At 35.0% G+C, this 25,385-nt stretch overlaps 1 protein-coding gene across 1 annotated transcript in view; it reads right to left on the reverse strand.

The window, feature by feature from the left end:
* Window positions 1-208: 208 nt before the first annotated feature.
* The window catches only part of LOC149961198 (fatty acid synthase-like), a 119,638-nt gene continuing 94,461 nt past the window's right edge, over window positions 209-25,385 (reverse strand). Inside the window, exons 2-18 of the mRNA XM_090175714.1 lie at window positions 10,798-11,061; window positions 10,574-10,726; window positions 10,006-10,503; window positions 9,706-9,939; window positions 8,204-9,632; window positions 7,507-8,144; window positions 7,274-7,444; window positions 5,848-7,200; window positions 5,572-5,790; window positions 5,066-5,515; window positions 4,875-4,997; window positions 4,226-4,806; window positions 3,682-4,162; window positions 3,092-3,624; window positions 2,735-3,025; window positions 2,418-2,672; window positions 209-970 (exon numbers count right to left, since the gene is read on the reverse strand). Of these exons, the coding sequence (XP_090031840.1) occupies window positions 857-970; window positions 2,418-2,672; window positions 2,735-3,025; window positions 3,092-3,624; window positions 3,682-4,162; window positions 4,226-4,806; window positions 4,875-4,997; window positions 5,066-5,515; window positions 5,572-5,790; window positions 5,848-7,200; window positions 7,274-7,444; window positions 7,507-8,144; window positions 8,204-9,632; window positions 9,706-9,939; window positions 10,006-10,503; window positions 10,574-10,726; window positions 10,798-11,061 (7,787 nt within the window). The 3' untranslated portion in view covers window positions 209-856. The remainder of the gene's footprint in view (window positions 971-2,417; window positions 2,673-2,734; window positions 3,026-3,091; window positions 3,625-3,681; window positions 4,163-4,225; window positions 4,807-4,874; window positions 4,998-5,065; window positions 5,516-5,571; window positions 5,791-5,847; window positions 7,201-7,273; window positions 7,445-7,506; window positions 8,145-8,203; window positions 9,633-9,705; window positions 9,940-10,005; window positions 10,504-10,573; window positions 10,727-10,797; window positions 11,062-25,385) is intronic.

Raw genomic sequence — 25,385 nt, forward strand, 5'->3', positions numbered from 1 at the left:
CATAGTACACTTTATCACGATAATTGCATACTTAAAATAATAAGTTTATAACCAAAAATTATGATGTTAATATACGTAAAGAAATTTATCGACTGCAACGTATCAAAATAATACCTATATTTAAAGAAAATATGAAAAACGGTTAATCGTAAGTTTAACAAAGGTAAAAATATATTATAAATAAACACATTGCGTAATAATAAATGTAAATTTAAAATTTAATTAATAGTTCAAATATATCGATTAATTAAATACTAAAAATTTAGGCGGATTTTTTTTTTGTACTGGTTATACATTCATCTAATTTTTTTCACCAATTTCAAAATTTAAATCCCGATTTTGACAAATATTTCAGATTTACCCAAAAATTGAAAATACATCGGTTAACAATTACTGATTTTTTTGTTCAGTATAAAAATTCTGCACGATTCAACACGGTGATTATACGAATATTACCACGGTCACTGGTTCTGGTTAAGTAATTGGTTGAAGGAAGGCCTTGTATAGATTGTCCATCTAATTTCGGTTTATTTTTGCAATATATCAAAAGCTATTCAGTTTTTTTTTTCATTATACGTAAACAATTTATTACGTAATATTACTAACTAAACATATTTTTACAAGTGCATTTTTTTTCACTTCATTTTTCAACACCGCTTCTAAAGGGGTAATTTGTTTTTGCATTTATTCCTAAAATAACAAAAATTGTTAAATCCATTTTCTCTTTCGAATTCGCAGAGTTTAAGGATTTATTTAATATGGCGACTTTTTCTTATTATTATGATACAAAAGCCTTTCTTGTTGCATTTTTTGGGCACTGATTGTATTGTTTTTCGTCTCTTTAAGCTTCTATTCATTAGTCAGTAGTGATTTCGTTGAGGAAAGTAGCAACTTTCACGGCACTGTCACTTTGTAAGAACGTTTCGTGAGTTCCATCGACACATTCGACAATCACTTTCCCGCTGCACATCTGTCGGATGAGAGATAATCAGCTGTTAGTTTATGGAACTAATGGGACTGCTCAGCAATAGGTCGTTTCTTTTCGCCTGTTCTCGGACTAAAAGTGTACCCTTTTTACCCCAAATTAGGCGCGTAGGAACCTTTTGGATTAAGGGGGTACAGCTTGGATGCTAAATTTGCGCCCCCCATCAGCATCCTTTTTGCACCCCTTCTAAAACAATTTGGCGCCCTTTTTATACCACTTTAGCACCCCTTTCCAATTTCAAGGGGGGTACATTGTACCCCTGTACCCCCCCGTTCCTACGCCACTGCCCCAAAACGTTTTATTCGCCTGTTACGTGGATAAGAACTATTCCGGCCCATAAACTGTTTGCTTTTTCCGGAGTATTAAGGCTACTCTTTTTACTCCTTCTGGAAAGGAGGTGTAAAGGCGTAGATCGGATTTTTGTTGTCTGCTAGCCAGAATTTACCCGCTAAAAAGGGCAGCCATTTTGGAAAAACGTTACTCCGTCTCAAACTAATCGCCACCAAAGAATTGGAGTAAAATGACGTCATTATTCTGATTACCCTACTCCAAAATCCCGGAACAAGCGAAAAGAAACCACCTTATATATTTAGATAAACAGACAATGTATGGGCGGTACCCTGTTCGCCTCCTTATTACCGGGATAAAAACACAGCCCACCTTTCTCCCGGTAAGGAGGGAATAACATTTGATTCTTTAAGGTTGGGATATATTTTGCCAGTGAATGCCCCTCTCCCAGCGAAATGAATGTATTAATGCAGGAATCCATACTTTTACTTGGAATGCTTATCGCGGCAGATTTTCGTCTCGATGTGGCTGACGGTTTGTTTGACGTCACTATGTTAACATAACAATCAACAACGTGAGAGGGGAGCGCGCGCAGATGGGATTTTTTGTCTCGTAGGCGGGGCCAAAGCCGTCAGAGTGATCTTACCATACGCGATACGGCAGGATAAGCATTCCAAGTAGAGGTATCGATTCCTGATTAATGTTCATTAGTTTTTTACGTATAAGTCTAAGAAGAAACACTCGCCATTAGTGGCGTGACCGAGCTAGACATAACCGTTCGAAGTCTAGATAAAAAGTATTTATTCCAATGTTAAAAGCCAAAATACGATCAGTCAGGGTACTAACTTTCAGGGCCGCGTTTCTGACTAGGTAATATAGGCCCGAATTCTAAAGGAAGGTTTCATTACAGTTATTTTATGTAAAATGCTACATTGGGTCCTGGTTTGTAGATTTTGCCTAGGGCCCGCACTTTCAAAGGGCCCGGATTCTAAAGGTAGGTTTCCTTACAGTTATTTTGAGAAAAATTAAATGCAACATTGGGACTCGATTAGAAGACTTTAGGTCCCGGAAAACTGGTAACGGGGCCTTGCTAATGGCGAAGGTTTCTTGTTTAGATCCCAATTGAACGTGAAAAAAGTCATACCTCGGACAATCCGTAGTCCTGGGACAAGTGTCCGGTTAGCACTCTGTTTTCTTTGGCCTTGATGAGAGTGATATTCCCTTCGTGTTTAGCTGAGACTCGGTATTTGTCGCATACCAGTAATTTCCTGCTGAAGGAGAAGACGGCGTTCTCCAGGTCGGCCGGGTCGTACTCCCTTCCGGCCACGGTGGCCACTTTCTTGATGGTCGCTTGCTTCTGAGCGTCCCACGTCGGCAAAGAGACTAGTTCGTTCCTTACCTATCGAGACAATTAAAGATTCAGAATCACGGCTCTACTATATGGATAGAATTAACACTTACCGCGATTGGATCGATGTCGATGAACCACATCATGATCGTAATGAGAGCCATAACTTGGACTTCGGATTCCTGGTACTTGTCTCGGAATCGCATCTTGAATTTTTCCGTATGCGCTGCTAAGAACTTTGGCGAACCTTCCAGGAGGATCAGACTTTCTATCGCCCCTTCCGTGGTTCCTTTTTCCATTCGCGCTTGAGCTTGTAGTTGAATAGACATTTCGAAAGCCACTACGGCTCCGAATGAGTAACCGCATAGGTTGTAAGGTCCTTCAGGTTGAATGGATTTGATTTGCTGTTGGAAAAGTACTCGGAAGTTACAAATTGTTCCGGAAATAAATGAAAGTAATTGTAAGTATACCTTTATCATGAAGCTAGCGGCGTCTTCGATCCTGTTCAGAGGCACGTTGTTGGTACATTGCAGACCGTACGCCCTTCTTTCGAGATGCGAAGCCATTTTGTGGAAAGCCACCGTGAAGCCCTCGATGGGGTGAACCAGAAATAAGGGCTTGTCCGATCTGATTTCACTGTCGTTGAGAGTGACTATCGTTTCCATGGGCATGAAGGTGGGCACGAGGACGGGTAGTTTGAAGGGGTTTTGGATCATCGAGTTCTGTCGTTTCAAACCGGGTCTCTTCTGGATTTGAATGTCACTCATGATGGCCGTAGCCGCCGCTGTTCCGCTTTGTCCGGTGGTGGCTGTGTTAATGCTGATGGTACCTCCGCTTTCGACCTCACCTAGTTGACGAATATTGATGTAACGGATCTCTTGCATGGATAGTTGCAAATCAAAGTCCCTTTCTAGGGTCTGTTTGACTTCGACTCCCATCAACGAGTCCATTCCCAATTCGCCTAGTGTCGTGTCCGGGTTCAGTGAGGAGGCGTCTTGTAAACCTGAAAAAAAATTAAATTGATTTCCAATCCTTTTCTGTCACGGACGGTGGAACGTACCTAATATCCTGGCAATCATGTCCAAGATACTTTTGTTTGACTTTCCCTTTTGCGATTTGCGTTCGGCCGGGACAATACTCGATACAACGGCGTTTTTCTGAAGGAGGAATTGTTCCAAAGTAACGAGGCACGAGTTAATTCTTTGAGGGACAGTTCCTCCGATGATGATATCGTTGCCGCCCATCGTTTCTTGTACAACGCCAACGTCACCGATGGCGCCCCATTGAACCGCCAGACCAGGAAGGCCATCTTGTAGTCTTTGTTCGCAGATTCTCTCCATGACGGCGTTGGCGTACCCGTAGTTGCTTTGACCCGCGTTACCTCGACCACAACTGACCGAAGAGAAGACCACGAAGAAGGTCAGCTCCGGACACAAGCTCCTGGACACTTTGTCCAAATTAGTCGTGCCTCGAGCTTTAGGCGCGTTGACGGCCTCGAAGTCTTCCGGTGTTAAATTCTCCAGAAATGAGTCTTTTAGTACCTGTATGGAATATTTTATTAAATTGCTTCGTCGATATTGCTGTGGTAAAATCGATTATCGTACCATGGCTAAATTAAATATTCCCGCAACTGGTCCACATTTATTGGCCAATTTGAGCAAGTTCGTAGCTGATTCCAACGAGATGCAGTCTTCTTTACTGACTTCCACTTCGACGCCTCGTTTCCTCCAACGTTCCAAGCACATTTTCTGATAACCCGTCGTCGCTCCGCTTCTAGACGTTAGCACGAGATGGCGCGCCCCTCGTTCAATCAGCCACAAGGACAATTCTAAGCCGAACCCGCCCAATCCGCCAATTACAACGTAGGTCTTTTTGGGGTGGCACAAGATTCTGCTGACGGCGGTGACTTTGAGTGGTTGAGGAAATGATTTGGGAGTTTCTTCTTCGGCGCGGAGTTTAAGTACAACTTTTCCAATGTGTTTTCCGCTGGCCATGAATCGGAAGGCTTCCTCTACCTGGTGTTTCTCGTAAACCGAAGTGTCTAATGGTATGACGGTACCGTTGTCGATGCCTTCGTTTACCAGGTTTACAACGTGTTTCTTCACAGCGGGGCTTACTTGATCGCCGAACAACGCGTCCAATAGGATACCGTGGAAAGTGATGTTCTTTAGGAAGGCGGACATACCTTGGAAAAATAAACGTTGATATTGAAAATACTCATTCTGTGGTAAAATAATTATATAAGTTAAATACCCAATGGATTGTTGCTGGACAAGTCGTATTTGCCAATTTCCAAAAAGCGTCCATGATACGCCAAACATCGTACGCTGGCTTGAAGTTTTTCTTCGGCTAGAGAATTCAGAACTAGGTCGACTCCTGAAACGAAACGTTTACTTTAACTCGATTCTCTAGTTTTATCTAAAAGATTCAAATGGCAAACGTACCTCGACCACCAGTAGCCAAAAGAACTTCGTTTTCGAAACCCATTTCTCTGGAGTTGCTGAAGTGTCTGTCCTTCAATTGCGGAAATTTCCTCTTCAAATACTCTCTTTTTTCGTCCGATCCGACGGTAGTGTATACTTCGCAACCGTAAGACAAGGCGATGCTAATGGCAGCTTGTCCGACACCACCACTTCCGGAATGAATGAGTATTGTTTCTCCCGGTTGAAGTCCTCCTCGTACCACAAGAGCGTAGTAGGCGGTGGAATACGCTACCGGGACCGTACAGGCTTGCTCCAAGGTCCAGCGATCCGGAATCTTCCATAAGAAATTAGGGTCGACGATGACCGACGTGGCCATTCCCATAGCAGGAACCAAACCCATGACTCTGTTTCCACTCGCGTCTCGACCGGCGAATTCTAACCCAAGAAGGCACTCGGCAGTTGCAAGGTTGCCTGTTTAATTTCATTTAGTTAGAACATTTTCGATAGTATAAAAATTCGATTCTTACCAGGAATTGCGTCAGGAGGAAGTTTGCCGATGGCTAACATAATATCCCTGAAGTTGAGGGGGCAGTAGTATACGTGGCACATTTCGCCAGTCTGCATGGACTTTGGTAGATCGTGCCAGAAGTTAAGTGACGATTCGATCCATCTTAAACTCGAGAGATCCCCTCTGGTTAAGACATTTAAGTAGGCGTGGTTCGTATCACCAGTTTGTTGTAATTGTCCTGCGTTTATTAAGGTTAATTTCATTTATAATAATGTTAAATTTGGAGCTGACGTACCTTGAGGAATGGTTACGTGTCGATACGATCCCTGTTGCCCGTTTTTGATCACATTCATGACTAAGTCCTTTTGGATTACGTCCGCGAATCGTTCGCTGTTGAGATCGAACGGTTCCCGATCGTTTTGTACGGCGTTGAAAAGGCACCTTAAGCTGGCACCACCCGGTTCTTGTCTCAGACACTTGACAGCACCCATGATACCACTCATTGGATTGCGCTCTGATACAAGCCAAATGTTGTGTCCCGCGGGTTTGTCCTGATGCTCCTTGATTTTGTCCTTCAGTTCGGTTACCCATTCGAAATCATCCTTGAGCTGAATAACGGTGTGATTCTTCGCCTCCTTTCGCGTCACTTTGCGTATCAAATATGAAGAGGCTGTCACGCTGTCTGACGTTTTACTGACGATGGCCAGCCCTAATTCGGCGCAAGCCTTCTCGATTTTGTCTTCTTGTCGTTCGACGAAAGATTGTTCAGTGACCACGGCTAGGAATGTTTCGGCCGGCGTCACGTGGGTTCGTTCGATCAACAAGATGAAGCCCTCATTCTTAATCAGTTTGGACAGGTCACTTAGAATCATCTTTGGCGATTTTCCGTAATAGAAAGTATCTTTAGCGATGACAAGGTCCATGTCAGCGGGAGCTTTGCCATCCGAGTTTAGGTCCCAATTAAGTACATTTATTCCCTCGGGTATCTTTTCGTCTTCACCCGGAGTCTCTGTGGTGGCCACTACGTAGTTCGTTTGCAACATTAAGTGGGAGCTTTGAAGTAATTGCGTTATTTGATCACTGAGACGATTTTTGGGGCTCAACTCTACGACATTCATTTTGCGATTGTTGAGGTTCTCAGCCACGATGTCCAATGCTGGCCGTAAGATACGTTCGTTCAAAATGGCCGTGAAAAGAATGTCTTTACCTAGTTTCTTGTCATTTTCGGCGATTACGTTCTTCACGTTGTCCTTGAGCCCATTTGAAACCGTAGTGGTCTTAAGCACCGTTTCTAAGATGGTTAGAAGGACGTGATTCTCACCGGGGGATTCCAAGTAGTTTTGGATAACATCTTCCGGGGCTTCTTTGAATCCGTTCATAACCTCGCTAATTTGGGCTTTACTCTTTCCGCTGGCTTCTAGAATTCGTCTAGCCACAGCCGAGCAAACTTCGATGTACTCTTCCAACTTGGATCGTTGAGTTTCGGTAATAAGGTTGGTCTCGTGGTGAGGAACGAAGTTGTAGCTTTCCATTAAGGGTGCGGCTTGCATCAATCTTCGTCTTGGGAACATACTAGTATTCATTCGTTGTACTTCGATACCTCCCGAAGTACAGTAATTCAATTGCAAGTAGTTTCTGCAAAACAACTCTGCAAATTATGGAGTATATTATTATCTCTATTAGGTTCTCGGATTTAAACAAAAATACTCGAGATTTCTTACCATTGTTGCAATCCTGAACGCGCTGCAAATGTAATTTCGGATCGACTCGAACGTAAGTGACTGTTGTTGGCAAGTAAAGAGCCCTTATGTCCTTGGACAAGCAGGAGAACTGTAACATGTTGTCCATGAAGATTACCCAGTTATTATTCCATTGGATTTTGGATATTTGAGCTAAGCGTAAGAAGATAGTGTTATACCGATTAACCTTTACATTTTAAAGTTTGGAGCCATACCTTTATGGTCAGACTCAATGACGCTTTGGAAGGTGGGACCGTAATCGTAGCCTCTGAGTCGAAGTTCTTTATAAACATCCTTGCCAGTCAATCGGATTTCCGACGGTTTGAGTGGGAATTTGTCTAATATTTTGGTTTGATGTATTAATACGTCTCCCTCCGGGATAGATACGCGACCGGAAGTGACGATGGCGTTGCCTTCGGATATCTCGAAATTTCCACTGATGTCCATAATTCTTACCAAGAATTTCAAAGTTCCCGTCTTGGGAAGAACGGTGGCCCGTTTGAACTGAACATTTTCGAAAACAATTGGAACTTCTTCGAAGTTTTTGTTCTTGGATTTGGCGAGGGCCTTCCACGCGAGAACTAAGTAACCGGTGGCTGGAAAGAGAACCGTTCCGTCGATGCAGTGACCGACTAAGTAATAGTCCGGGGAATTTGGATCCGAGACGTCCACTTCTACCACGGATTCGGAAGTGCGACCCGATGCGAAGTACTTTTCCCAAGTCGCTACTGTCCAGGTTTGACTATGATCCCATTCAATCAAAGGCGCTAGCATAGGAGTACCTCTCGGTACTGGAAAAGTTACGGCAGGGTAGAGACGTTTCACGTTAGGGTTCAAACCAAGTTGGTACAATCTGTAATAGATTATGATATAGTGATAGTACTTTGACGATTTAGAGTTTGAAATACTTACTTTCCGAGACCGGAGAAGAAAAATTCTATGTTGTCGGGGTGGTTCTTTTTAAGTAGCCCGACAGTGGCGCAAGAAGAACCCAAATTTCTCTTCAGGACGGATTGTAAAAGACAATGAGGGGCTAATTCAATCATCAAAGCGTTCTTGGGCGCTTGTTGGGTGGCTTCGTAGAAATATACCGGGGAAAGGAGGTTGTTGACGTGGTAGTCCGCCGATGACAAACTGGCGAAAGGTTTATCCATGTCCTCCTTGCTAACCGATGACGTTACCCAACGCGATGTTCTGGGCTTAGGGTTGGGAATAATCTTTTCCAAAGCGGGCTTCAAAATGGCGGCGGTGGGTACGATGTAAGGACTGTGGAAGGCGATTCCGCAACTGTTCACTTCGCGGGCGAAGATATTTTCAGCTTTTAATTCCTCCACGAAGACGGCGACCTTATCAGCGGGTCCTGAAACGGTAATGGTATCCTCGGCGTTGTGGCAAGAAGGTACTATGCCTTCGGGACATCGTTTTTTGGCTTCCTGCCACGTCATACCCACCGCAGCCATCCCTCCTAGAACCATCGAGGCTTCGTCGACGCATCTACCTCTCCAATACGCTGCCAGAACGGTTTGTTCTTTCGTAAAGCATCCGTCGGCGTATGCGCAACCAAGTTCCCCGCCGGAGTGGCCTATGATACCTTCGGGGTGGATACCGAGGTAACTCAGTATGTCCACCAAAGCGACTTGGACAGCGGCGATTGCCGTGAATGACGCCGCCGTGGTGTTAACGACGCTCGGATCGGGGTTGGTTATCAAATCAATCAAGTCGACGTTAACGGCTTTCAAAGGCTGGGCCAATTCCCTGATTGTCTTAGCGAATAATTCCATCTTCATCATATCGCGACCCATTCCGGCCCATTGGCTTCCCATTCCGGAAAAAATGAACCATATTGGTCGTTTATCCGCGATGTTTCGTTCAATGCTCTTGACGTAACCGGGTTGGTCGCCTTGTTTTTCCAGAACGTAGCCTCTGTAGGGCATGCTGGAAGAAGGGGCCTTGGCGATGTCGTCCAATAGCGCCGCGGCTTCCTGGCCAATTCTGCCACCTTCGATTTCTTTTAGAACTTTATCGACGGCTGATTCGGTCCTGCCACACATGAGATGTAATCTAGGAAGCTTGAAATCTCTGGTGTCCAAGTCCCGGATAGCGGGCGTGAGGGCTGTCTTTGGACCCGGGTTGGATTTCAGGATGACGTGAACGTTGGCGCCGCCGAAGCCGAAACAGTTGACGCCTACGTACCCACCAGGCCACTTTGTCGGCTCATCGACCACTCTTAAGCGACCATCCAAAAGAGCCGGTATGTTGGGACTGGGCTCGTAGTAGTGCAAATTTGGCGGAATGATTCCTTCTTCCATGGCTATTAATACTTTAGCGATTGAGCATAGACCTGGTGTTAAGATATCGATAGGGTAAGTTTTATTACTATTACCAGTATCTAAAGGTATAAAATAATGACGTACCAGATGCGGGTTCGGAGTGACCCATGTTGGACTTAACCGATCCGACCAACAAGGGACCATCGCGACCCTTCTTGCAGAAAACCTCGGCGATGGCTCCGGCTTCTTGCGGATCACCCACTTTGGTACCAGTACCGTGGGCTTCGACGTAGGCCACTTGCGTGGGATCAACTCCTGCCTCGCTATAGATGGACTCCAGCAAGTATTTTTGAACCTCTCCGGATGGGAATGTCACGCCTGTTGCGGAATTTCAATCGTTAGTCGAATAAACCCATTTTATTGCCGACGAAGAAGAATAAATACCTTCCGGTTTGGAACCGTCGGTGTTAGTTTTGGCGTGCACGACGGTGGCGTAGATTCTTCGAGCGGACGATGATTTCTGTAAGAAGATAACGGAAGCCGCCTCGCTTCGGACGTATCCGTCTCCGGAAGCGTCGAAGGTTTTGCATTTCCCGTCGGGGGCCAACATGCCCAGTTTGTGGAAAGCCAAGGAAGACGTGGGCATCAGGCAGAGAGTGACGCCTCCGACGACGGCGGCGTCGCATTGGTTGCTCCGGAGAGCCTCGACGGCTTGTTCCATGGCCAGCAAACTGGAAGAACAGGCGGTGTCGATGGAGAAACTTGGTCCCTTGAAATCGAAGGCGAAAGAGATTCTGTTGGAGAACATGGCTCTGCAACAACCAGTCAGGCCGTATCCGTTGATCGTTTCCGGGTTGATCGCGAAGGCTCCGTCACTCTCTGACGCGCTGCAGCCGATGTAGACGCCCGTCCTGGTGCCCCGGAGTATGTGAGGATCGAATCCTGCCGAGAGAAAAACTCAAAATATGACGTAAACGCTATCTTCGTCTCCAGCGAAGCCAATCTAACTTACCAGCGTCAATAATGGCTTCGTAGGTCAGTTCCAGGAGCATGCGCAGTTGGGGGTCCATCACGTGGGTCTGCTTCGGGTGGACGCCGAAGAACGCGGCGTCAAATTTCGAAATATCTTTTATTTTACCATTCCTAGTCGGTAGTCCGAATAAACCTGGGATAAAATCAAGACGCGGGATATTTACCACCAAGGAAACGATTGGTCGTAGCAAAGAGGATATTTACCAGGCTGCCATCTTCTGTCATCTTCGGTGACCAAATCCTTTTTGGCGAAGAGGTTGTCTCTGAATTCGGCCATCGAGTCGGATTCGGGGAATCGTCCTGAGACGCCGCTGATAACTATGTCCTCCGTGACGTCCCAGTTGGGCATTTTCGCCGGTAATAGTAACGTGCTCGGTTGTCTTTCAATGATTCCTATCTTGGGGTGTCCTTCCCCTTCGTCGAATTCAGAGGACGGCGGAGGCGCCCCCTCGTGAGCCGGCATTGCAGCTGTTGCAAAAGAAAAATAAATCTCTTTTATAATATACTTATTTCCAGCCCTTATTTGAAAATACGTCCTAATCAGAAACTTGATGTATTAAATATATTTTGAGTATTAAATTTAAATTGGAATCAATTTTCAAACATCAGTAACTTCGGTTTCCATGTCCCAGTACCCCCCCCCTCCCCTTGGGTGCATATTTGGATGTACTAAAATTTAACCCCCTTCCCGATCCCTCTCAGTTATGGTTGATCAAATTATGGAAATTTAATCAAACTTTTATCAAAAGAAGTGGCAACAATATTTAATAAAATTTTGATAAAACAATATTTAATAAAATTTTGATAAAACAATATTTAATAAAATTTTGATAAAACAATATTTAATAAAATTTTGATAAAACAATATTTAATAAAATTTTGATAAAACAATATTTAATAAAATTTTGATAAAACAATATTTAATAAAATTTTGATAAAACAATATTTAATAAAATTTTGATAAAACAATATTTAATAAAATTTTGATAAAACAATATTTAATAAAATTTTGATAAAACAATATTTAATAAAATTTTGATAAAACAATATTTAATAAAATTTTGATAAAACAATATTTAATAAAATTTTGATAAAACAATATTTAATAAAATTTTGATAAAACAATATTTAATAAAATTTTGATAAAACAATATTTAATAAAATTTTGATAAAACAATATTTAATAAAATTTTGATAAAACAATATTTAATAAAATTTTGATAAAACAATATTTAATAAAATTTTGATAAAACAATATTTAATAAAATTTTGATAAAACAATATTTAATAAAATTTCATAAAACAATATTTAATAAAATTTTGATAAAACAATATTTAATAAAATTTTGATAAAACAATATTTAATAAAATTTTGATAAAACAATATTTAATAAAACTTTGATAAAACAATATTTAATAAAATTTTGATAAAACAATATTTAATAAAATTTTGATAAAACAATATTTAATAAAATTTTGATAAAACAATATTTAATAAAATTTTGATAAAACAATATTTAATAAAATTTTGATAAAACAATATTTAATAAAATTTTGATAAAACAATATTTAATAAAATTTTGATAAAACAATATTTAATAAAATTTTGATAAAACAATATTTAATAAAATTTTGATAAAACAATATTTAATAAAACTTTGATAAAACAATATTTAATAAAATTTTGATAAAACAATATTTAATAAAATTTTGATAAAACAATATTTAATAAAATTTTGATAAAACAATATTTAATAAAATTTTGATAAAACAATATTTAATAAAATTTTGATAAAACAATATTTAATAAAATTTTGATAAAACAATATTTAATAAAATTTTGATAAAACAATATTTAATAAAATTTTGATAAAACAATATTTAATAAAATTTTGATAAAACAATATTTAATAAAATTTTGATAAAACAATATTTAATAAAATTTTGATAAAACAATATTTAATAAAATTTTGATAAAACAATATTTAATAAAATTTTGATAAAACAATATTTAATAAAATTTTGATAAAACAATATTTAATAAAATTTTGATAAAACAATATTTAATAAAATTTTGATAAAACAATATTTAATAAAATTTTGATAAATCAATATTTAATAAAATTTTGATAAATCAATATTTAATAAAATTTTGATAAATCAATATTTAATAAAATTTTGATAAAACAATATTTAATCAACCATTTTCGAAAGGGTCTACGATGTTGACGGCTGAACATTAAACTAATTAGATAAAATTGCAGCTTACAAACATGTTTCTATACGTGTACCATTTTTACAGGTACGGAAAAACATTTTCCACAGAAGTATAAGTGGATACATCTGTTAGGGTTTTTCTAATACAGAATTAAATATGAGCCCGGATGTTGATGCATTGTAGTTGGCGTGCGCGTCACTGATAATTTAATGGCTTGAGATTTGTATCTGTTCATAAGTGCATTTTAAGGATAGTGAGATTATGGATGATCAATTTCAAACAGCGTCGGTGAGTACAGTTGCTATATTAATTTTCTCAATCGTGATAAACCGTATTCGAATTTATCGGTAGGTAATTATCATGGTTATTTAGTCACCCTCAAGAGTTTAAGCCAGATTAAACCGTGGTCAAATGGATTCCATCACGATTAATTGATTAATTCACGATTAAAAGATTAAATAGATTTAAATGATTAAATCGTAATTAAAATAATTATATGGTGATTAAAATGATTAAATCAGAATTAATTGGATTAAATCGTGATTGAAATTATTAAATCGTGAACGACATTGTTAAATCATGATTGAAATGATTAAATCGTGATTTCAATGATAAAATCGTGATATAAATGATTAAATCGTGATTTCAATGATTAAATCGTGATTTCAATGATTAAATCGTGATTTCAATGATTAAATCGTGATTTCAATGATTAAATCGTGATTTCAATGATTAAATCGTGATTTCAATGATTAAATCGTGATTTCAATGATAAAATCGTGATATAAATGATTAAATCGTGATTTAAATGATTAAATCGTGATTTAAATGATTAAATCGTGATTTAAATGATTAAATCGTGATTTAAATGATTAAATCGTGATTTAAATGATTAAATCGTGATTTAAATGATTAAATCGTGATTTAAATGATTAAATCGTTATTTAAATGATTAAATCGTGATTTAAATGATTAAATCGTTATTTAAATGATTAAATCGTTATTTAAATTATTAAATCGTGATTTAAATGATTAAATCGTGATTAAAATCGCGTTTAAATGATAAATTCACGATTAAATTTTGAATTATTTATTCATTTTTATTTGAATACCCTAAGCATAGTTTCGCGCTGGACGTAGAGTGTTTAACGCGATATATCTTTGTACACAACCGCGTCGATTTTTGTTGGAAACACATCGTAGCTAATTTTATTCTCAAGTTGAGTGCTTTAGCGAAGCTAGTTAATTAATCGATGGTAAATCGAACATTATTGTCAATTAAGATCATTTTGTAATTATTCCCTCAATCGATCCGGACGTCATCATAATGACATTGAAAAATGAGGCCTATTAATAATCAAGCAGTGTTACTCCATTTGCCTCGGAAACTGTAACATATCCGTCAAAACTGGCGATCCGCGCTAGCGAAGAAAAATATTGGTATTTCTGGGGTCTGGCGGGTTCAGGCCAGAGCCGAAATGATGAATCCGTTCGGAGTTTTGCTCCCAATTCCCGACGCGTTTCGCCTCCCTTTTGTCGTTTATTATTCCCTTTATTCCATTTCGCGAAAAAGGCCGTCGATATCTATATCTCACTCAGCATGCCCTTCAGTTCAGGGAACAAGTTGCCAAAAAGATAAATATATAGTCCGGCGCCTAAGTCGCCATCTATATGTGCGATAATTAACATCTAAAGATAAAAGCACGTTAATTATATTTTAATATTACTTTTATTTAATAATGATGTAATTATTTTTTCGTTGATTATTAAATAATATGATAATAATGTAATTCTTCTTTCATTGATTATTAAATAATATAATAATGATGTAATTATTTTTTCATTGATTATTAAATAATATAATAATAATGTAATTCTTCTTTCATTGATTATTAAATAATATAATAATGATGTAATTATTTTTTCATTGATTATTAAATAATATAATAATGATGTAATTATTTTTTCATTGATTATTAAATAATATAATAATGATGTAATTATTTTTTCATTGATTATTAAATAATATAATAATGATGTAATTCTTTTTTCATTGATTATTAAATAATATAATAATGATGTAATTATTTTTTCATTGATTATTAAATAATATAATAATGATGTAATTGTTTTTCAATTTAATATTAAATAATATAATAATGATGTAATTGTTTTTCAATTTAATATTAAATAATTTAATAATTATGTAATTATTTTTTAAATAATAAAAAATAATTTAATAATGATGTCATTTTTTTATTTAATATTAAATAATTTAATAAAAATTTCATTCTTAATTTTAATTTAATATTAAATAATTTAATAATAATTTCATTCTTAATTTTAATTTAATATTAAATAATTTAATAATAATTTCATTCTTAATTTTAATTTAATATTAAATAATTTAATAAAAATGTCATTCTTAATTTTAATTTAATATTAAATAATTTAATAAAAATTTCATTCTTAATTTTAATTTAATATTAAATAATTTAATAAAAATTTCATTCTTAATTTTAATTTAATATTAAATAATTTAATAAAAATTTCATTCTTAATTTTAATTTAATATTAAATAATTTAATAAAAATTTAATTCTTAATTTTAATTTAATAATTTAATAAAAATTTAATTCTTAATTTTAATTTAATAATTTAATAAAAATTTAATTCTTAATTTTAATTTAATAATTTAATAAAAAATTAATTCTTAATTTTAATTTAATAATTTAATAAAAATTTCATTCTTAATTTTAATTTAATAATTTAATAAAAATATAATTCTTAATTTTAATTTAATAATTTAATAAAAATTTCATTCTTAATTTTAATTTAATATTAAGTTAGAAATAATTTCATTCTTAATTTTAATTTAATGTTAAGTTAGTAATAATTTCATTCTTAATCTTAAATATAATAATAAATAATTTCATTCTTAATATTAAATATATTAATAAATAATTTCATTCTTAATCTTAATATAATAATAAATAATTTCATTCTTAATCTTAAATATATTAATAAATAATTTCATTCTTAATCTTAATATAATAATAAATAATTTCATTCTTAATCTTAATAATGAATTTCATTCTTAATCTTAATAATGAATTTCATTCTTAATCTTAATAATTAATTTCATTCTTAATCTTAATAATTAATTTCATTCTTAATCTTAATAATTAATTTAATTCTTAATCTTAATAATTAATTTCATTCCTAATCTTAATAATTAATTTAATTTTTAAGTTTGATTTAATATTAATTAAATTCTTAAGTTACCCTGGAAGCCAATTGGCAGACATCCCAGGTCCGCTCTACCTTAGTCAATGATGTCTACCAAACCGAAATACAAGAAATTCGTCGCCTTAATCGGAGTATAACTCGGGTGCCATCTACGACCCACCGGATCAAAAAAAGGGGCAAAGGTTTTTTTTTTGTATATTCGATATTTTCCGAATGAAAAAGTTTCAAATTCGAATTATTCTTTCAGCGCTCAATACTCGGACGGGAGAGAGAGGCTTACTTTCTAATTTCCTCTATTTGACAGGTATATTTTCCTTACCTAGGTTCGCGCGCACGCTATAGTTTTGCGAAAAGGGAGTTCCTAGGTAAATCCCGTTTGATTAATTCCCGAATAGCTCTGGCCTAGCGTAATGGTTGGATTAGAACATGGCATATTCCAAATCCCCGATGCACCCCCGATTGATGAATTTTAAAGCCTTCGCAGGACGTATATCTTCTCCCGATGTTAAGCCCGTTAATTATTTTTAACCGGCTTTGATTGCTAACTTTAATAGTTTAGACTAGTGTTCGGAATTGTTTATTCATTATCCACTAATTTTCCGATTTATTTAAAAAACGTTGGTCAAAAGAATATCATTTTAACTTATTTAATTATGTATTTTACGCCACCAAGCATTTATTTGAATAAAAGTGGCATTTATTTAAATAATTGTTTGTTTTATTTAAATAATAGGCTTATTCACTTTCGATTATTTAAACATTTTACAATTTTTATTCAACTATTGGTTATTTAAATAAATATTATTTAAATATAGCCGAGCTTATTTTATTCATGGATAAAAATTAATCGACTGCCGACCTCTAGTTTAGACGATGTGTTGGCGCACTAGTGTGTTGAATATTTTATTTCCAAAGTCACGCGGCGTAAAATAATTTTGTCCATGATTTTTAATTTGATAGTTATTTAAATGAGATATTATAGTCGAATCCCACTTTTTAATGTATGGGTGTACATGATACCATAAGTAGCATAAGAACAATAAGTAAGTCCTTTTCTATTTTTTAATGCAAATTTTCTTACCGAACCTTTTTCACCCACATCCTATTAGGTAGTATATTATCGTCCTTGGTATATTTTGCTTTGAGCATATTTCGACACTAGGGGGTTCTGTGCTGAACTAGAAATTGGTTAAAAATCAGTTCGGATTATTTTTTTCAAATTTTCATATTTATTTGTATTATGATACTTCGAAACTTTTTTATTTCGCAATTGAATTAACAATGGTTAAATCTAGTGTTGTTAATTTTCCGGAAAAATAAAATGCGGAAAACAAAATTTCTTTTTAAGGGTTTTTAATGATTTTACCTTTTTATCGATATAAAATGTCTAATATCAGTAAAAATACTACAAAACATTAATAATGTTACATTGTTAATCAATTTAAACTATTCTAGAGGTTTAGTTTTACTTTCAGATTCGAAAAAATTAGGCGAAAATGCCACTTTATTAAAATTTGCAAACAATGTATTAGACTAATCGTGGAATGAAAACTTGTTTTTTATTTTTTTCGGAAAAATACGGAATATTTTCCGACTTACAACACTAGTTAAATCCATACTTAGTACCAGCGGGGAGTACTCTACACGTGGAAAATAGTTTTCGGAATTTAAATGCAAATATAAAAGCGAGGAACAGAAATTAAAGAAGACAAGGCTCCAGAAATGAGAATATGTCGAGGAATGTATTGCGCGAAACGACCAATCTCAACGGGTTAAATACGACTCTAAAAAGAACTACCAAGAATGTGTTCAGGTAAACGCAGAATGTGTCCTCAATTCATGGTACCGAGATAATATTTCCCGCCTACACGACGAGAAACAAGTTGGCAAGCCAAATTATACCTCTCCTCGGAAAAGTTTCTAATTTTCAGTGAAGTGTAACATGACGTGCAGGAGGGCTCGGGTTCGAATCCCGCCCGATATTAACGCAAATTGCAAGAATTTATACTACACCCAATGACAAAAAGCTTTTCCCAAATTCCAAGAAACTGCGAACACTGATTACACTTTGCCCCGAAAATGCGTACAGACAGACAGACAGACAGACAGACAGACAGACAGACAGGCAGACAGACAGACAGACACGGTGATTGTAAAACCCTGCGCCCGTAACGGAGAGTCTCCTCCCCTTCCCGGCAGAAAGGAGAGGGGAAATTTGCACCAGGAAAGGTGGAGGGGCGTTCACCTGAGTACATTCTCGGGACTACCTATATATTCGCTACGATAGTTTTGGAGCAAAGTAACCGTCAAAATTTTTTGTCTAGTTTAATTACACTCCATTCTCCATCCGAGAATCCGAAATATTTTCTTTTCATTAATAACTATTTCCGTTCCGGGAGCGTCTCGGGAAATGAGATACGTTAAGCCTCGATCATTACTTTCATTTTTGCCCAACAGGGGAAAAAAAAAGATTCAAAACCGGGGATGGAAATATTATAATTTTTATTTATCCGATGGAAACCACCCCTCTACTTTACTGCCTTCGCCACGAAATCTTTTCAACGTAAATCGATACATTGGAGCTCGATAATTTCTAAGTCGATATTATTTTGTTATTCAAATTTTAAAAAAAATAAAGAAAAAAAATAAAATCTTTGTTTCCGAAAGTTCGAATTTATCGGCACCTTTGCAACTTTTTAACGTTAAGATTTCATCCTTCAAATACGTATCTAACAGTTGGCATAATGTGATAAAAGGATTTAAAAGTTTTAAATTGGAGCTATAATCTGACAGTTAAAACTTCGAAAAAAATACTATGCTATTTATATGTTTTTCTATAGAATTTACATTCTATTTTTCGCCCATCCATTGATAGAAGGTTTTTATCTTTCGAAAATTTTCCCTTTTTGTCAGTTTTTTTTTAGTTTTATTGACAAAGAGGGTTATTTTTTTAAGGATATTATTTATCTCCGTCGCCGTATTTTGCACCCCATGAATTATGAAAATATATTTTAGCCGTGATTAAATATTATATTTTAATAAGATTAACGAATATACGTTTCATTAAATATGCAGGATTAAAATATTTATTCGCGAGATAAGTATGAAATGAAAATCAGCGTTAATCGCCGAAAATTATGTGAAATCACAGAAATAACAGAAAAATCCAAAGAATTCAAATTATGTTAAATCACTGGAAACCATATAAAATTATTTGAAATAACTGGAAATCATAGAAAATTATTTGAAATCACTTGAAACTACAGCAAAAATTATTTGAAATCAGTAGAAACCCTAAAACAATTATGTGAAATCACTGGAAACGTCAGAAAAATTATTTGAAATCACAGGAAACCCTAAAACAATTATGTGAAATCACAGAAATAATAGAAATATTATGTGAAATCACTGGAAACTACAGAAACATTATTTGAAATCACTGGAAACTACAGAAATATTATGTGAAATCACTGAAAACTACAGAAATATTATGTGAAATCACTGAAAACTTCAGATATATTATGTGAAATCACTGGAAACTTCAGAAATATTATGTGAAATCACTGGAAACTTCAGAAATATTATGTGAAATCACTGGAAACTACAGAAATATTATGTGAAATCACTGGAAACTACAGAAATATTATGTGAAATCACTGAAAACTACAGAAATATTATGTGAAATCACTGGAAACTTCAGAAATATTATGTGAAATCACTGGAAACTTCAGAAATATTATGTGAAATCACTGGAAACTACAGAAATATTATGTGAAATCACTGAAAACTACAGAAATATTATGTGAAATCACTGGAAACTTCAGAAATATTATGTGAAATCACAGGAAACTTCAGAAATATTATGTGAAATCACTGGAAACTTCAGAAATATTATGTGAAATCACTGGAAACTACAGAAATATTATGTGAAATCACTGGAAACTACAGAAATATTATGTGAAATCACTGAAAACTTAAGATATATTATGTAAAATCACTGGAAACTTCAGAAATATTATGTGAAATCACTGGAAACTACAGAAATATTATGTGAAATCACTGGAAACTACAGAAATATTATGTGAAATCACTGGAAACCATAGACAAATTTTGGAAAATCACAAAAATGTTTCCGAAAATCAATAATCAGGTGTACAAATCGAGCCCTTTGAAAGTGTGTATATATATTATATAAATAATATATATATATAGGTATTAATAAAACAAGACGTGAGTTCAGAAATATTGTTTTACTTACAAGGAGACTACCCGAGGTGGTTATCACCGATTTTGTTGAAACTCGGGGGTTAGGTAGACCTTATAGTAGTATGAAAATTGCCAAAGGTAAAAGTTGCAATGGGCTTTTGTTTTCCTATGGCAACCGAAAATGTTTTGACCTCTCCATTTAAAAAAGCATGATATTTTCTCGGTTTCCCAAATTTTGTTAAAATTTAACCAAAATTGATCAATTTTACCCAAAATAGGTCAAATTCATCTTTTTGGGTAAGTTTTGAAAATTTAATTTTTTCAAATTTTTTAAGTAATTAAGTACCCTGTGAAACCGAGAAAATTCCCTGCTTTTTAAATGGAGATTTTTTGGTTTTGAGAGATCAAAAACCTTTTCGGTTGCCATGGAAAACTAAAACCCATTGCAACTTTTCCTTTTGGCAATTTTCATACTACCATATGGTCTACCTAACCCCCGAGTTTCAACAAAATCGGTGATAACAACCTCGGGTAGTCTCCTTATTAGTTCACGGTATTGTCCACCCGGTGGCGCGTCGTACGAATTTTGATATCCGCGATGCACGAACCTCGTGTTTGCTGTTGTATTAGAATCGCACCTTGCGTGGCAATTTTTTATCCGACTTTGGAATGACGACCACGTTCGGATATTGCGATAAAATTGGCAGACATGAATACCAAAATACGTACTAAAGGCAGACCCGAATCAAACCTTACAAAGTCAATACAAAACTTCCACAACTACAGGGTGATGCGAACAATTCAATTTTTCCTATAGTTGCATCAAGAATGCATTTATTTTTACTTAGGAAGAATGAAATTCAATTACTTGTGATTTCTAAGGTTTCTAAAAGCTAATGTTAATATCTCAAATTTAATTATTTATTTTCCTCTTAATTTAAAAAATTCTAATGTTTCTAAACCCTAATGCCAATAAATCTAATTTAATTATTTATTTTATTCTTAAATTTAATTATATCTAATGTTTCTAAACCCTAATGCCAATATATCTAATTTATTCATTAATTATCCTATTAAATTCAATAATTTCTAACGTTTCTAAAACCTAATATCAATACCTCAAATTCAATTAGTTATTATCCTATTAAATTTAATAATTTCTAACGTTTCTAAAACCTAATATCAATACCTCAAATTCAATTAGTTATTATCCTATTAAATTCAATAATTTCTAACGTTTCTAAAACCTAATATCAATATCTGAAATTCAATTACTTATTATAATATTAAATTTAATAATTTCTAATGTTTCTAAATTTAAAATATTTATATTTCACTACAAACAGAAGGTGAATTAATAAAGGACTCATTCACTAATTGATATTTTATCTAAAAGCTTCTTTCATAATCCCCGAAATCCCCGATGAGTAATCTTTTCAACTTCCAGATGGCGCTAGGATATCCGACTCATAAAGAATTCTCCATTTTCTATTCACCCTGTATTCCACAGAGGGAGAGAGAGTCGTGTATGTACTTGAATGGTTAAAATTTGTGACGGAACATGTAGATTTTGCCGGGAGGCGAATTTTAATGTTGTAAAAGGGCCGAATGCGACTTCTAAAATATCCATTCTTGCGAGTAGAACCCCACTTTCATTTTTCTTTTAAAAAGAATACTTTTTTCCATTCCATCCGAGCGCTCTTCCATTTCAATATTTGATTTTGACTTTTGCTTTTTGAATGATCCTCCGACGAAGCGGTACACTTCTACATCTCTCTCTTCTCCTCATCCGGACGAGATAGACAGTCTAAGATAACGGGAGAAGAGAGAACTTGGGCTTCTCATTGCGAAGAAAGCATAAATTCGTTTCATCTGATTTTGAATGCTTTTTAGGGGTGAAATTCACCTGGTTGGATGCTTTGTTTTATTTTGCTTTTGGGCCTTATTTTTTTGGTGGGTTTTCTCAGTTTCTACCTTCCCTATTTGGATTATAATGGTTTTTCTTATCGCTAATAGCTAGCTGTTTTTAGGCAAATTAGTTTTGCCGATTTGGTTCTTTTTGGGGAAATATATCGCTATTGTTTTTAGCTTTGTTTGGCATCCTTAATATACGGCTAAAATCATAGTTGGCATTGGTATTACCATAAGTAACTAAATAGAAGTAAGTATGACACTTTCTATTCTCAATTTGCAAATTTTTTAATTAAAATCTGTTACGGAAATGACCTGAATATATTAATTATATCAGCTTGGCTAATTCCGAAGGCAAAACAATAGGGCCAAGTCATATAGAACCTTTTAAAGCCCTTTTAAAATTCAGAACGCTGGTGGTAAGCTCTTTACACCATACAAGCCAACAGCTCCCTAACTATTCCCGTTAACCTCAACAAGTACCTGATAAGGACTGATAATTATCCGCAAGTTGTTACTTAGTCTTTTGGGAAGTTTCAGACAAAGCTTACGGAAAATTGTAACGCTTTTAACAGTATAAATATAACGTTCATTTTTGCAAAAATAATTATAAATTAACGGAAAATTGTAACGCTTTTAACAGTATAAATATAACGTTCATTTTTGCAAAAATAATTATAAATTAACGGAAAATTGTAACGCTTTTAACAGTATAAATATAACGTTCATTTTTGCAAAAATAATTATAAATTAACGGAAAATTGTAACGCTTTTAACAGTATAAATATAACGTTCATTTTGGCAAAAATAATTATAAATTAACGGAAAATGTATAAATATAAACATCCACTAGGTTTCTGAAGGTAGTTATTTTGGAAATTGCCATCAAACAATACCCTGCCAGCTAGGAGCAACAAACACAAGGAGAACGCGGCAAGACTTTAAACACGCTAACGCAGCGTTGTGTACAAATTTCATTGGAAGAGCCTTTTCGCTGAACATTTTCCCCCTCCGACGGCAGCAGGTGCTAAAGCGTCTAGCCAATGAAAAATGTACACAAGAAAATGCACGACATTTGACGGGTTGCGTTCTCCTTGTATGGGGCGCTGTGTTTGTTGCTCCTAGCTGCCAGTACGTTTGCTAACGAAGAGTGTAGGGTGTATGGTTTATTTATCTATAAAAATGAGCCCCAAATTTCTGTGGGACCGTTCCAAAAAAAAATCAACACACCATTATGTTGGCATATTCAATTTAGACCGAGTACAGCTAAATCTTTCACTTTTTAAATTTATTTTATTATGACTATTTCATTGGCCGGCCACCAGAACACTATTATCGAGAGATTTTCCGATTATTTTTTTTTACAAAGGCAAAAGGAAAATGGATTAGACTATTTTTTTTAAACTTTTATTTTTAATATCCTTATTTTTATTTTGTTTAAATTCTTAATTATTATTTTCTTATTACTTTACGTACTCTAGATAATTTAATCTGGAAATTTGTTCCTCTTTTTTAAAAGTCTATGCCTAGTTTAATTAACATTACATTCGAATAACTTGGTTTGCAAACCGAATATCTTCCGGAAAATTCAATTAAGAAAACGTTACCCATTTTTGTGGAAAAGTCTGTGAATTGTTTTCATTGGGATATATTTTTTAAATTGTATTTCGGATTCTTTTTGTCTTTCCCCCATTTTTCATCCCCCCACCCGCCCCAAAGCGTGACCTTTTGAACTTTTATTTCGTTTCCTCCAATTTAGCGTTTCTTAAGTTTATTTTCCACTTGATAATTTGTACGTGCTTTAGTTGAGATACGCGCCGTTGGGGGCGTTAGTGGGAGCCACGCTTAATACAATTCTGTACATAGCGGAAATTGTTTGAAGCAGGGTATTTTAACACTTCTCCGATGGGAATCTTCAAATTTTCAATTGGAATTTATTTTTGGAATTATATGGAAAGGCGGAGTTCATATCAATCAATTATACTTCAAGTTCCCGTACTCCGAACAAATGAGAAACTCGGTTAAAAGGTGCCTACATTCAGAGCGCCATCTCGATGTGGAATTTGGTACTAACGCCGCTTAAGCGACACTATCGTAACATCGTTGTAACACTTGTTATTCGCGATATTTTGCAGATTTTGACATATAACTCAAACGCTTTATAGGCAATTTTTGGCCGACACACAAAACATATGACCTCCGCTTGTTTTACCTAAATTTCACTTTATCTAACTTCCACTTTATCTAAATTGCAATTTATCTAAATTGCACTTTATCTAAATTGCACTTTATCTAAATTGCACTTTATCTAAATTGCACTTTATCGAAATTGTACTTTATCGAATTTTCACTTTATCGAAATTTCACTTTATCTAAATTCCACTTTATCTAAATTGCACTTTATCTAAATTGCACTTTATCTAAATTGCACTTTATCTAAATTGCACTTTATCTAAATTGCACTTTATCTAAATTGCACTTTATCTAAATTGCACTTTATCTAAATTGCACTTTATCTAAATTGCACTTTATCTAAATTGCACTTTATCTAAATTGCACTTTATCTAAATTGCACTTTATCTAAATTTCACTTTATCTAAATTGTACTTTATCTAAATTTCACTTAAATTGCACTTTATCTAAATTCCACTTTATCTAAATTTCACTTTATCTAAATTTCACTTTATCTAAATTGCACTGTATCTACATTTCACTTTATCTAAATTCCATTTTATCTAAATTTCACACCATTGCCCAAAAATATATCCTTAAAACCGAAATAATAAAATGGCTGTCATTGGAAAAAAAGGTGCCTATATATATCGATTTATAGATTTTTTATGGGTTTTTACACACAATCCTAAATTGATTTGTGTGTACTATTTTCACCTGGTACGTAGCTGTGGTAGAATGGTAAAGTAACTCTTCGGTTGTTCAGAATTAGTGCGGAAATATAAAAAACTAAAAACCACTTTGTGTATTTTTTGTGGTTTTTAGTTTATTTATCCTTTCATATTCTTATGTACAAGTGTCGTATAATTATAATCAATTAGATTTTAATTAAGTTCTAATTAAGAATTAGTGTCTTTATTATGTTAAACGACAGGGTGATTGAGATAATGTTTTCCACGTACAGGGTGCTTGAGAAGGTTTATTATAGAACGTTTAATAAAAATAATAATCAGCTAGGCTAATATCCAAGGCACCAT

Source organism: Leiobunum rupestre, chromosome 1, assembly GCF_980474605.1.
Source record: "Leiobunum rupestre chromosome 1, qqLeiRupe1.1.hap1, whole genome shotgun sequence".
Classification (NCBI taxonomy): domain Eukaryota; kingdom Metazoa; phylum Arthropoda; class Arachnida; order Opiliones; family Sclerosomatidae; genus Leiobunum; species Leiobunum rupestre.